Source organism: Sus scrofa, chromosome 1 (assembly GCF_000003025.6).
Source record: "Sus scrofa isolate TJ Tabasco breed Duroc chromosome 1, Sscrofa11.1, whole genome shotgun sequence".
In the NCBI taxonomy this organism is placed as follows: Eukaryota; Metazoa; Chordata; class Mammalia; order Artiodactyla; family Suidae; genus Sus; species Sus scrofa.
Window position 1 is genome coordinate 136723930 of NC_010443.5, and position 14621 is coordinate 136738550.

Genomic DNA, 14621 nt, shown 5'->3' on the forward strand with positions numbered 1-14621 from the left:
CTGATTTTCTTCCTCTTATTTCAGAATAGAATATGTTTAAACAGCGTATGTTTAAAGAAACAGATGTGATCTAACCTGTTTTAGAAAGATAACTAGATACAATATTAAGAGCCACTGAAGAAGAAATAAGACAAACAGGAGTTTCCTCTGTGGCTCAACGGGATTGATGGTGTCTCTGCAGCATCAGGACACAGGTTCAATCCCCGGTCCAGCTCAGTGGGTTAATGGATCAGGTGCTGCCACAGCTGTGTTGTAGGTCACAACTGCTGCTTGGATATGATCCCTGGCCTGGGAACTCCATAAGCCATAAGGCAGCCAAAAAAAGAAAAAGAAAAAAAAAACAACAAAACAAAACAAAACAAAAACAACCCCTCCAAAAAATGATAGGCAGAGAGAAAAGTCAGAAGGATGTATCAATAGTCCAAGGTGAGAGATGAGGTCCAAAACTAGGGAAAAACCACTGAGAAAACAGGGTAAAAAAGACTAATCACTAAGGAGGCAAAACTGAGAAATTAGCCAATGGGGAAAGGTGGCAAAATCTGCGAATGGTCTCAACATCTGTTCCTTCTGCTCCCTTTGGTCATGGAACCCATGAGTCTTTAGCTGAGCCCATGGCTCCCAGAATAAATCTGCATTTCCTGGTCTCCCTGGCATATATCATGAAACTAAGTTTTTCCCAATGAAATATATGTACCTTCTGGGCCACACCCTTTTTTAAAAAGGGGTGTGCCCTTTCCTTTCTCCTGGCAGGAACTTGGCAGCAGTGGTGCTGATGGACACGATGTGAGCCACCTTCAGCCTTGCAAGTAAGGACCATGCCTTAATGATGGCGGCCACCAAAGTAAAGGAATCTGGGTTCTAGAGTTCAGAACAACTTCTACTCAGACCGTTATGCCAAAGTAAAATAAAACTTTCTTGTTTAAACAATAATTACTTTGGTCTTTATTATTGCAGCCAAGGCTTTATCCTTACTGATAAAGAAAGGACTGAGTGTGTGTGTGTGTGTGTGTGTGTGTGAGTGTGTGTGTTATGGAAAAAGAAGTAGGGGAATGAAGCTGGAAATAATAGAAAGTTTACAGAGGAAAGAGGGTCAAAAGAGGTGTTTTAGTTTTTAAAAACCAATGACCCTATAATTCTGACCATTTAAAAGTCTACCATCTCCTCTCCATACTCATGGCATATTTTTTAATTTTGTAGAAGTAGTTTCAAACTTAACTGCCTAGGAAATAAGAAGGTTTTATTCTTTATGATTATGATAATTAAAAATTGCCTTTATAAGTTAGCTTGTTGGGGCATTTACCATTTGTGGATTTGTATAGAACTGCCTTGAACCGTAACTTAGGAAAATTCCAGGTTTTGCCAGGGGATGATTACTTGTATTATGAAAGTAAATATGAAGCTTCTTAGCAGTGAAGTGTATAGGAATCATTTAACCACATAACAGAGGGCTTGGGAAAAGAAAGTTAATTTGTTAGAAGTTACTGTCATGATCATGATTCAGTAAATAAAAATTTTAGTTTGCGGACTTTTTCCAGAAATAACTTTATCATATAAAGAGAGGAATTCCTGCAATGTCTACACTGCAATCAATGGCTTCTTTGTGGGTTGAGTGATGGCCTAAGTCCCCAGTTTCTGGTCCTAACGTGACCGGAGCAGTGGAGCTCTGAAAACAGATTTGGGATAACCCCACAATAGCTCTGTACTATCTGCTGTCAAGAGTATGTCGGTTGCATAATTAACCATAATAGCTGCAAGTAATACACTTAAAACAAAAAACCCTGTTGCTATTTAGCTGAACTTAACACAAAAAAACAACCAAAAAAATGAACAAACTAACCAGCCATATTCCCCCATGGTGTAAATTATAGTCATGTATATAATGAAATGTCTTATTTGCATTTTGCATGCAATTGACCAAACTCCTTATTCACTCATTACTTACTCATTATGGGTTTTTAAACAGCACTTTTAAAGTGTGCTTTGGCTCGGGGTGAATTATTTGCCAAGACTTTATTCCTGGAGTCATGAGTCCCCTGGGATTTCTTTACCTTTTTTGCAAATTCCTAGCTCACTTTGTGGGTAGAAGTGGTTTGTGGCTTCTATGTGTGCATGTGGGGGCATACGAGGGGAGCAATCTTAACATACCCTAAATAGTGGAAAGCTTCATAAGGAAGGGTTGTATATCTCAGAATAATTAAACAGGAAAAAAAAGAAAAATCAGAAAATGAGTAAAGAATAGTCAAAAAGTAGCAGCAAAATTAGGTTACCTCCTCACAATTATGCATATGCTCAGATAATGTGTTGATTTAATAGGTGGAAGTAACATGTGTTCTAAAAATTCATTGAATGTGTAGATGTCAAGAGGCATAAATACAAAAGTACATTAAAAGGTAAAACTGAGGCCAAGGTGCCTCTGAGAATAAAAATCTTAATGAACTTTCCTAAACCAGTAAATGCCATGTTGGATGCAGATGAGCAGAGGAAAATATTTTTGGTATGTATACTTTCAATGAAAAAAATGTGGTCTTCAAGACCAGCCTTGGTATTTTAGGGGAGGAACTTGGGGTCTGGAACAAGGTAGCTGGAGACATTTACCAAATCCAAGAAGACAACGAAAATCCTCCCTGCTGCCCCCAAGTCTTTCTCCTACTTAAGCCAGAGCTTGGCTTAAGATGCCTTTCAGTATAGTCCCTGGGGAGCTCAAGAGCAAAGGTAACAGGCACTTTCTCAGACATAAGACACACAGTTTCTCAAATATTAAAAAAGTTGTTCTTAGATTCATAGAGATTTCGAGCTAGAAAGAATCAGAGTGCACATTTACTTCCTGCTTCCTCTCGATCCATGCGTTTTATAGATGTGATATTTGGGTTCCCCCAGGCAGTAAGTGACTGGTCCAAAAGCACAATGCAAATTAATGGCATAAACATTCTGGTTTTCAACCCTCTATCCAGAGGTCTTTTTGACATGACTGAATACTGCCAGTACTCAGGAGGGATAGAGGAGGGCTGATACATTTCACTGGAGGCTGGGTTCCAGTGTTAGGGGCAGCAGGAGGATAGAGTGGATCACAAGCTGAAAGTCTAGGGAGCAGGGTGCTCTGGATTTGTGCCTGGATGCAGAAGTTTGCTGTTTTGCCTAACACTGGCTTACATGACAAGGAAAAGTGTAATGCCATTAATATCCCATCAAACAGTAGTTTGCTCTTCTACTGAGAGAGTTAATTTGCAGGTAAACCACACGCCCAGTGAAAGACTGTCTCTTCTTCTCAAATACAGAATCGTGTCCTGACACCAACTTAATAACAGGGTGCATCAGTCATGAGTGAGGCACAAGCACATTGGATGTTTTTGATCAGTCATCAGTGTGTCTAGACATAGTTCTGGGCTTCACGAGGGGTAGTTGTTACCCTGCTATGGAGCTGCAGCACCTCAATTTTGGCTCAAGCTAATGTGCATTCGGGAAAACATACTAAGCAGAACAAGAAGTCGATATTCTCTAACACCTTTACTCAAGTTGCCTAAAGAAAAGCTCCCATTTCAAAACTCCCATTTCATTTAGAAATGAACCTGTCCCTTTGAAAATACTATGATTGAGCCTTAATTTTTCCCAATGATTTTTGGGGCTTTAGTTGACCTTTAAATACATCTAAAAGTCAAGTGGGGAGTTCCCGTCGTGGCTCAGCAGTAATGAACTTGACTAGTGTCCATGAGTGGGTTGGGGATCCAGCATTGCCCTGAGCTGTGGTGCAGGTTGCAGCGCAGTTGTGGCTGTGGTGTAGGCTGGCAGCTATAGCTCTGATTTGACACCTAGTCCAGGAACTTCCATGTGCTACGGGTGCACGCCCCCCCAAAAAGATAAAAGTCAAGTGGATGTATTCTTTTGGATGGGAATCCAAACTGTGGTTTTTTACCCCCCTCATAATTATAAGCTATTAGGCTTCATTTGGTTATGAATTTAATTTTTGAGCATGTCTTCATACCATGTTATACTACCTGCTGACATTTTGTGTTTATTGACTTTCTGGGACAAGTACAGTAAAAATGACAATATCAAACATCATTAAATAGGGGTCAAACCAAAGCAATCATACTGTTTCTCTTTTTTTCCTTTTTCTTTTTTTTGGCTAAGCCCACAGCATGCAGAAATACTGGGCCAGGGACTGAACCCATGCCACAGCAGTAACCAAAGCCATAGAATGACAACACCTTAAGACACTGAGCCACCAGGAAATTCCCATATTTTTTCTCATTTGATTACAATACAAGAATTCAAGTTAATTTGCTTATTTCACCATAACGAATATGTGATTCCAATGGTTTAAAAGCGGAGACCCTTAATAAACAGAGAACAAATGAAAAAAATCCCCACTTCATGAGAAAATCCTGGATGTTAACCAGTTTGTTGAACTGCATGAGCAGTAATACACATAATGCACTAACACTTCTTAACAAAAAAGGTTTTTGCCAACAAGCTGCTTCCACCAATATTTTATGAGCCATCATTAACTTTCAGAGATGTTGTTTTAGTTTGGAAATCTTGATAATCTGTCTCACAAAGCATGGCTGGAATGAAGAGACCCCTGAAGCTGCGAAATGAGAATAACTTATAAGGGTCCTGGGAAGTCATGACCCTTTAAAGGTGTTGGTTTACGGAGTGTGAAGTGGGCAATTCACCAGCCGCACCCAGGAAGCAAGTGCCCATCGCTTGGAATCAGAGACAGGTCATTCTGAAAGAGTGGTTGATACAACTGCCGGCCCACAGTGAGTTTAGTCTAACTTCTATGATGGGGGAAAACTCTTCCATTTGAAAGACTATATTCAGTATTTCAACAGATCATTCAAATGAAAGCAATTCACTACCCTCTTTGTCAGTTTTGGGGCTCCAACAACAAATTCAAATTCATTAAGGACTATGGTCAAAATCTGAGGTGTAATATCTTAAGGCTGGGCATTCAGAGCCCACTGAGGGCTTCCTGCCCTTTGGGTGTGGATTTAGAGAACTGAATGACCAGCTGTTACTCTGTTAGAGAGAGAGGAGCTTATCCCTGTCACTTTCCTCCAAGGTTCACAAAACACAGAATGTATTCCAAAGAAACTGATTTTAGCTAAAGGGCTAAAGAAGTGACCGCAGGGCAAGAGCCGTAAGTTGGAATGTCAAGATTTTTAGGATTTTTTTTCCCTGTTACTATCAATAGTCTATTTTCTAAACAATGTCACTTAACTTTTCTCGGCTTCACTTTATCTATCGAATGGACACACTCTGTTTAATTCCCAAGTTCCAAAAGAGGTAATGGTGGAAAGATGTGTGGATAAACATTTTTAAAGCTCTTTGAGTTCCTTAGAGAGAAAGTGGGCTTTTAAAAAAACCCCTGGGAAAATATTTAGAAATTCAGTAAGACTGAGTCAAAAAATCTCTAAATTATGATCCCTTTAGAGTAGCTTTCTAAGGTAAAACATATGAGTTAGTGTGTGTGTGTGTGTGTGTGTGTGTGAGAGATGTGTATACCTTTTCTCTGATTACAAAGCAAAGAACAAAAATACCAAATTATGGAACTTCAAGTCGCAATGTTTAGCAAGATATAGATGCTACAATTAAATCACTTCCTTCATTTGTAAAATTTTTTTATCTCCTACCCCACTTTGAATGACACTCTCATACATCTCTTCCACAGGAGTAGTAGCAGGACCTATTTGAAGCGTAAATCCATGACATCCTTTGTTGAACAGTGGCAACCTGATCAAAATGCTGGTCAAGCAGAAATGCCTTTTTTTTTTCCCCCTCCCTGATACACAGGGCCAAATTCGGTCTCTCTCTAAGGAGAACGAACACACACACTCTCCCTATATTCGGAGCTGAGGTTTCCCTTCCACCCCCAACTAATAAAATCAGGAGGCTGCAATGAAGGCGAGCGGCAGGAGTTTGATGTCCTCAGCAGGATACGGGGAGTCAGAAGTGGCGCTGTAAATCCAGAGCGGGGCTTCAACACTGTGTTAAAGTGTGGCCCAAGTCTCGGAGATTTCCCTTTGATGCAAGTTCAGTATATTAATGGGAAAAGCATTCACTTTTATTTGTCTGTACTGTCTGCGACAGCTAGGCTGCCTCATTTAGCTTGAGCCAACGTGAAAATACACAGAGAAGCAATCTGTTGCAAATTAGCTCAGCTCGCCTTTCATTTACTAGCGAGTAATTGGAAGGGGTTAAGAAAGTGTAACTTATCAGATCACGTGAGGGTCTCTGCTTGTGTGGACAGCAAACCTCCCCCCAAATTTCTCTACGAACCTGGAGCCAATAATCCTTCCTCGACGTCCACTTGATCTGAAAGGCAGTACTGACGCGTGTGAGGTGGGCACACTGTGAGGTTTGAGAAGGCGGTTTCCTCGACTTGGGAGGTATTCATTCATCCATTAGAGCCTTACCTTTCTTTAGATATGCTTTTACTCTCCCGCTTCCAAATTGTCTTGAAGTCACTGCAGAACTCGTACCACACCATAAACACGTAGTTGGGTGTGATCTCCTTCTCACCAGACTTTGGCTTCATCCCAAAATATTCAACTGTTGTTTCGAAACTGTAAACGTAGAGGAAAAAAAAACAGAGGGAGGTAGAGGGTGAGAAAGTGTCAACACCAATACCCATTAGGGTGAGGACAAGGGAACTTCGACAGTTTCCCACAATCTCTTCTCTAGCACGAAAGCCCAGGCTCACAGTCACTGTGGCTTATCCTAAGCCTTTGTAAAACCTATGTGTCCAAGCTGTTGAATTTTTAAGAAATTCAACATGATTGGGGAGGGGAGGATATTCCTGGGCACATTTTATCTGTATAAAGCCAGCGTGTATAATTCCACGGTGTATCCAGGTAAAATTTAGGGGGGACTGTTCTACATCTGAAACCCATGTCATTTACCGGCTCCTCATACTATGTTTAATGATTATATGGAACACTGATGACATGTTGGTGCTTTATCACCAGGAGGGGTCACCTAGAAGAGCCCACTGGGAATCATCAATCTGTTGAGTGCTCTACAGAAAATCAAGGGACTGTTCTATCCTTACTGTGGCATCTGCTGGTTTTGTAATCTTGGACCCATCCTCTGGCACTGTGCTCTCAATTATCTCAAGGGTGAAATAAGAGACTTAGACTATATGATCTTTAAGAAGGCTACACGTGAAAGCTTGATGTGATACAAGAATGTTAACCGCCAATGTACAAAAACAGATCTAATGGAGGGTATAGCTGGATTGGAAGAAAAACCATTTTTTGATCTTCGAAAATGATCTCTAATAAGAGAACCCAGGTTTTACCAGGTAGATTTCCAGTTAACACTAAGAATGTCCTGACTTATTCCATGAAGGCTCATTCCCAGCCGACTACCTGGGCCTCCCAAGCAGCCCTTCTTGGAGGCACTAGCTTTGTAGCAATTTATAGCTCTGCCCTCAGTCCTTCCCCTCGACCTACCCCAAGCCCCACCAGCTCATTTGCCATGAGCAAGAACACTTAAATAAATGGCCCCCTTTTCTAAAGTGTTGGAAACTAATCAAAGCAGGAATGGCTGGCCAGGTTTATTACTCAACGCTCTATCATCTGTTCAGACACGGCATTTTTTTTTTTTTTTTGTGGCCATCCTGAATACTGAGTTTCTAATGGAACTCTATTCAACAGCAATTGTAAAACCCTGAAGCCCCGTTACTATTACGGAGCATACTTTCATCTCGTTCTCAGTTATTGGGCAATATGTATCTCATAAGATTTTATCACATTTCACAGATGAACTGTTAATTGATTCCATGGCTATGATTAGGCGAGATCCAAGCTGGAGCTGCAGCTCTGAGTCCCATAAATTCTTTGTGCTTCTGTAAATAATAAATCTGTGTTTAATGCAAATTAAAACTACTGGTCAGGGAATTTTGGCTCCTAGTTATTAAAAGACTGAAAGTGCATAGGTGGAGAAAGGCAATAATTCCAGTAATTTCTTAAGGGACTCTCTTATAATTCCAACCACACATATTTTAGAGCAAAACCAGAAGGTAGCAATGTCCACTTTTGCCAAGACATGACTCTGAATTCTGTGGCAGTCAAAACACTGATAAAACCAAATGTACCCTCCACGGCATGTACTTTGATTTCATTCAAAATGAGAAGTCTATTGATTGTAGCATGGAAATACAGAGAGAGAGAGTTCTGTAACCTAAAAGAATGGGTCAGGAATTTCTTACAGAGACACGGGGCTTAGGAACTGGAAGGGACTTGCAGGTCAACCTGTCCAACATTCTCATCTTACAGACGAGAAAACAGAGACCTGGAAAGATGGAATGACCTTATTCACTGGCAGAGTTGGGCCTACAGAGTCGCATCCCCCGATTCTCAGTGAACTGCTTTTTTCTGTTCTGCTCTTCTGTGGCTCATGCTCACTAACATAGGCACTTAAGAAATGAGAGAGTCATTCTGGGGGATTTGCTTCCACTGAGACACAGCTGCTGCCTGGATCACATATAATGTGCATTACCTCCCTGCAAAGCACATCATTATTTTCCTCTCTTCCTTACAGTCATCTTCTACACAGAAACATTATTTGTTTGTGCATGGAAGAGAGAAGGGACAATCTCCACTTTAGGATTCAGAGGAACACATTCTCTTCCTATTTTACAGTGAGCTGTATAGTAAAGTGTACAGAAACTCTGGTTACCGTGCTTAATGGGTTACCCCAACGCCTCTGAGTTTGTGAGCCCTGATGCAGTTTCAGGGAGTGACAGCATCACTGGATGGGTTATCACAGAGTTTGAGAACAACGTGTCACCCCCCCCCTCCCCCCGAGGGCCACACTTTTCCCAACTCTAAATTAAAGCTCACCATGTAATCTCGCTGCCTCTCCCTGGAGGGTCTGGGAGGCTCTGCTTGCTAACCCTCAAAGAGGAGGAAAATGAAAGGAAATAGTGAATTTCAGCATTTTCCCCCCTATGTATTTAAGAAACTAAGAAAGGAAGTGAACCTCTTCAGAACTAAAGCAAAGAGAATTGCGGAGGCTGGCCCGGCTTTGGCACCCTGTGGCTTGAACAAAGACGGAGTCACTCTGAAGATGTGCCTTAGTTGACTTCAGTGTGATCTTTTTTGTTCAAGAAAAAATGCCAAAAGCTAGAATATGAACCTATAACTATCTGATAAGGTCTAGACTAGTGCCCTCACCCTGCCGCCAAACAATTCCCTTCCTCCCAAATTCAGTTTTGATTCACAGAAGACTGATTATCATAAATCTTCTGAACTGGGGAAGAAAAATGCTGATATTTAACAAGGGGGGGATTCCTCCAATAGACAAAGGGGATGGTAGTGCCATTTAAAAATTTTTGTTAGTCAGCAGATACCTCTAAAATAGCTTTCAACTTTTCAAAGACTGGCTTCTAATCCTATGTTCTATGAACCTTTTCTACTTCACTCTTAACTATTCCCCGACCCCTTCTCTCTCTGCTATAATTCCTTGTCTGATTCGTATCTTTTTGAGTCAGCTAAACATTTTTAGAGTTCAGACAACGATTGTATCAAAGAGCCCGTGGCAAAGGGAACTGTTTTACTTTTGCAGTGTTGAGATGCTGGGGCGGAACACATCCGTTATTGTCCTACATGCATGCCTTCAGAAACTGCTGAGGAAAAGCAAATATTCCTTAGCCTCAGAGTAAATTGTTTCTCTTGAGAATACAACACAAGAATTTACTAAATCTCACACGAATATTGCAACACTGACCACCAACCTCCTTCAAGAGTGTAACCAAACAACTGTGGTTTCTACATTAAAGATGGGATCTAACATATTTCATGTATGACATGAAAGCTAGGCTACCTTCACCACAAAGTCACGGAAAACGCTGACAACCAAAATTTATGACCCCCCTCAGCATGGCTAATGCACAGCAGCAACTCCGGCCCCTCTCAGATGGGCCCCTTTTTCTGAAAGCAAGAATCCCGAAGAAGAATTAGAAGTCTGACATCCACCTTGGGACTCAAAATTCTGTTCAGTCTGATACCCATGTGCCCTTGTTGATGGTCTTTTTAACGCATGTGGCATATTTCTGTAACACAGACACATTAGCTTTACACACCGAGGAAAAGAATCTTAATATGGGGATAATGTATACTATATACATACATATGTATAGGATATATAGGTTAAGTCCAATAAAGGAATATAATCTAAAATTCTAAAATCAGAACCATGTGATCATCTTGGTTGCCAAAAATTATCATGTGAGGATGACAATCTTAATTCAAGAACATGTCTGCACTTAGAAAAAAGGCCAAGTTTGCCTTCACCTTGCGCTCCTCTGCATCTTAACTTTATCGGCACATATGGCGGGAAGCAGGGTGAGATGCTGGTGTCTGTTAAAGGAGGGCACACAGCATTGACCAGAGGCTTTTAGAACGCTTGGAAATTGTGGTGAGGTGAGAGGAAAGGGTTCATTTCTGGAGTTCGTTCACTTGCATTTAATGAATGCCTCTCCACACACATTTTGTAAAGCTTGTTTCCTGTCTTTAGTTAGCTCTTAATTTTCTAATACTTTCAGAAGTGGCCCCTGCAAATTTATCTCAGTTCCCTGCCCCGAATCTGAGGAAATCTTGGCGTATTCCCCTTCATTTTCTAAGAGAGAGGAGGAGCCCCGCTGACTAATAGAAAAACTCCTCTAAGGGATCACAGCCAATGGTGACTGGGCTCTACTAGGTGAGGTGGATGACTCCACTTAGGTGTCTATGAAGAGAGAGAACAAAGAAGAAGCCCGAGGTAGGTGAGAGGTTGAAGAGAAGACCTCTGAGGGCCCTGCTCCAACTTTGGGGGGTAGTTTTCCATGAATATAGAGAGGTCACTCCCCTCTCTCCAACTGTCACTTGTCTACAATATCCTCTAGCAGCTGAGGAAAGACATAATGTGTCTCTTAGGTATTTGCAATAATTGCTTTAAAGGAGCTGTAATGCAAAGAAGGCTCCCACGGCTCTGGCATCCGTGAGGTATTCTGGAGCAGAGTCATGGAGCAGAGGCACAGACATGGAAATGGTGTTAGGACCTGTGAAGCAGGTGAGTCTGGATCTGTCCCTGCTTCTGGAGGGGAAAAAAAAAAAGATCCCGAGTCCTATTCCTGGATCTTTCACTCCAGCTTTCGCTAGAAGCTTCTTGCTCCTAGGGGCACAGTCTTAACAGACAGGGTCAAAAGAGTGGCTGGTCCTTCAGGACGCTAAGTGAAGTAGGCCAATCATAAAAGGAAAACTTCTGTATGATTCCACTGACACAGGTCCCTAGAGTAGTCAAAGTTACAGTCAGGAAGCAGAATGGTGGTTGCCAGAGGCTGTGGGAAAGAGGGAACTGGCAGTTATGGTTTCAAGAGTAAAGAGTCTGCCTTTGGAGGAGACGAAAAAGTTCTGGAGATGGATGGTGTTGATGCTTTTGCACAGCAATATGAACGTTCTTAATAAAATGATAAAAAAGAATGGCTAGTCAAAGCACAACTTGGGGCTGATTCAGAGTTACTTACCTTTTCTGTGCATTCTCCAAGTGACTTTCTTCCATTTTATGCTCTTTTTTGGCTGTAAAAGATAAATTATTATGAATTAAACAGGATTTTCTTCCATCCTATCCTTTGTGTAATCTAACTTTGATTTGTTAGCAAAATAAGCCCACATTCAGGAGCTGACAGCCCCTACCCCACCTCCTGGCCATAGGACTCAATTTGCTAGACCCACTGTCACTGCTTTCTTGATAACAGCTATGGTTAATGGTGGCCATAGAATTTATTGTCCTCACCGGGACACTTGTGAGAGTGAAAAGGGTGACATTACTACTGACACTCGGACAAAGCCTTAAACTGGAAAATCCTGTGGTCACCCTAACTATAACTGGCCTCATTGTGAACCTTGGCATTTGCTCAGCACTACCACCACCAACATAATAATAGTAATACCCTCCAAAACAACAACAAAAACAACAACATAATAATAGTAATAATAAATAATTTAGTACTGTTTGCAGAAGTTCTACTCAGATTTACACGAATTCACTGAAATCCTTGCAAACACTATCTCTACATAGGTCTCCAGAGGCATATGGTCTCTTTATTCAGAATAATGTTTTTAAATGCATTGAAAAACTATTTTAAGATTGCTAAGGAAATGAATGATACTGAGAATTCTGAATTTACAGATTGAGAACCTAGTGCTCTATAGGGATGAGAAAGAAACTGGGAGCTTTCATTTGGGGTGGTTCTTTCATGTATATTTCTCTTTAATCAGAAGATAACACTGTTATATATGATAACTTAAAAATGTCTAGAAAAATTATCAGCAAGTCATAATCTCTATGAGCCTTAACTTTCCTTTAAGACTATAATTATCTAAAATAAATGGGAAAAGAAAATCAATCCCACCCAGGGCCTATGTTTTGGTACTCCACGAAAGGTATTGAAGGATTTAAAGACATCACTAATTAAGCCTAGCTGTGCCATGTAATACCTGTGTGACTGTGGGTAAATCACTTACAATCAATGATATAGTCATGGCCTCATGTGTTCTATGAGTATAGCTACAGGGATTACCATCATAGAGCTGTTATAAAGATTAAATGAGATACTACATGTAAAGTGTGGGGCATGTTATGCTCAAAGACATGACAGGTATTGTTAGCACATCATCATCATTCAGTCACTGATGTTAAAATGTAAATTTTGTCAAGTTCCTCCCCTGCTCAAAACAGCTTGCCATCACCCTAGACATAACCTTGGAAGTCTTCCCCTGGCTCCTCTGCGATGTTACTTCCTCCTTCCCACACTTCTTCCTTCCCAGCCTGGCTGACGGGACACAGAGCATGTGCGCTGGTCATCTCTGCACTTGCTTTTCTTCCTCCCTGGGGTACCTTGCCCACAGTCCTGCAGGACTGGCTCCCTCAATCCATCAGGTCTCAGCCCAAACATCACCTTTCCTGGCCCTGCTAAATGAAAGATCATCCCTTGCCATGCATCCTCCTATCCCCGCTCCACCCTTTTCCCTATAGCCTCTATCTACCTGACAGACAACCCATTTACTCAATGGTTTATTAAACAACATTGATGAGGTCCTACTGGACAGCATGGGGAACTATATCCAACCTCTTGGGAGAGAACATGATGGACGACAGCATGAGAAAAAGAATGTGTATATGTCCGTGTGTATGACTGGGTCACTTTGCTGTACAGCAGAAATTGGCACAACATTGTCAATCAACTGTACTTTAATTAAAAAAAACCCCAAAACACTGAATACAAGCTTCAGGAGAGCAGCAACTTCATCTGGCCTGTTTTCTGTTGTGCCTTAAACATGGAAAAGTACCTGCATATTAGGTACATTATTTTAGTTTACAAATGTACATACTGGATGACGGCTGCTTAAAACGAGAGATACTAAGTCTCTGAAACATAAAACTTTATATTCAGAATATAAACATAGGCTAAAGAAGAATATCAGACTAAAGTTGTACACTACTATCTCCAAGTCCAGTAAATTTCAATGATGATTTTTTATATCAAAATGAATATCAGACTAAAGTTGTACACTACTATCTCCAAGTCCAGTAAATTTCAATAATGATTTTTTATATCAAAATGAATTGGCTTTGATAATGACAGCATTTTAAGTAAAATTATACTCACTGACATCTTTTGTGCTAAGATTTCCCCCACCTTCCTAGCAGGAATCTCCGTGAGTTAGTTGGGTTCTTAGCTAATCATACAGAAGCAACTTACATCTCCCAGAGGCTACCAGTTCCCTCAAATAGGAAACAACCTAGTGGTTTGTTCTCATCCGTGGATTATTAATTATGTGCATGGCCAAACAAGGGGAAAAATTCCTGTGAGGGCCGAGTGATCTTCCTGTTCTCCGTCGGTCTCCCGGGTGTTTCTGACTGGCTACTTCTACTCTGTGCTAAGCAGACTGTGGTTAACCTGTCACTGCCTATAAATTTAGACCGGAAATACCCTTTCCAAACTGAATTAAGCATAAGATAAGATTTTACAGTAGCTCTATGAATATGATTATTTGGAGGGGGGAACAGTTTCCAAATGTAAAGAGAGGTATTATTAAGAGTCAAGGGAAAAACTGTAATTGTAATGTATACATGTAAGGATAACCTGACCCCCTTGCTGTACAGTGGGAAAATAAAAAATTAAAAAAAAAAAAAAAGAGTCAAGGCATACAGCAGAAACTTTGAGGGTTTTGGGGAAAAGAGCCTTCAGGAAAATGAGAAGAACCTAGAGATCTCAATTCTTCCTAAGCCAAGGGCCTATGTACAAATAATGAAGGCAGCCACCTTGCTGATGTGATCTCAAAGCTCCCCCAGATGAAACTATTTCTCCTGCCACTATGTGTGAAATTTCTCATCGTGTCATTATATATTTTAGGTCCTCAAAATGCTCTAAGAAAACCAAAAAGACATAACCTGGAAAGAAAATGTTTTAGGACAGGAGTCACAAACTCAGATTCTAACATCACCAGCAAATCAGGTAACTGGGCCAAAGGTAAGACTCTTAACATTCCAAAATTCTAAGTTTCTCAATGCTGGAACTGACCCAGTCTCAGAGTGGAAAAGTCGGCTGGGAGGGAGTGGGAAGGAAGTGGGCA

At 40.9% G+C, this 14621-nt stretch overlaps 1 protein-coding gene across 1 annotated transcript in view; it reads right to left on the reverse strand.

Moving 5' to 3' along the window:
• Positions 1-14621, reverse strand: part of FMN1 (formin 1) — a 467180-nt gene that overhangs the window by 27577 nt on the left and 424982 nt on the right. Inside the window, 2 exon segments of the mRNA XM_021098316.1 lie at positions 6417-6566; positions 11510-11561. Of these exon segments, the coding sequence (XP_020953975.1) occupies positions 6417-6566; positions 11510-11561 (202 nt within the window).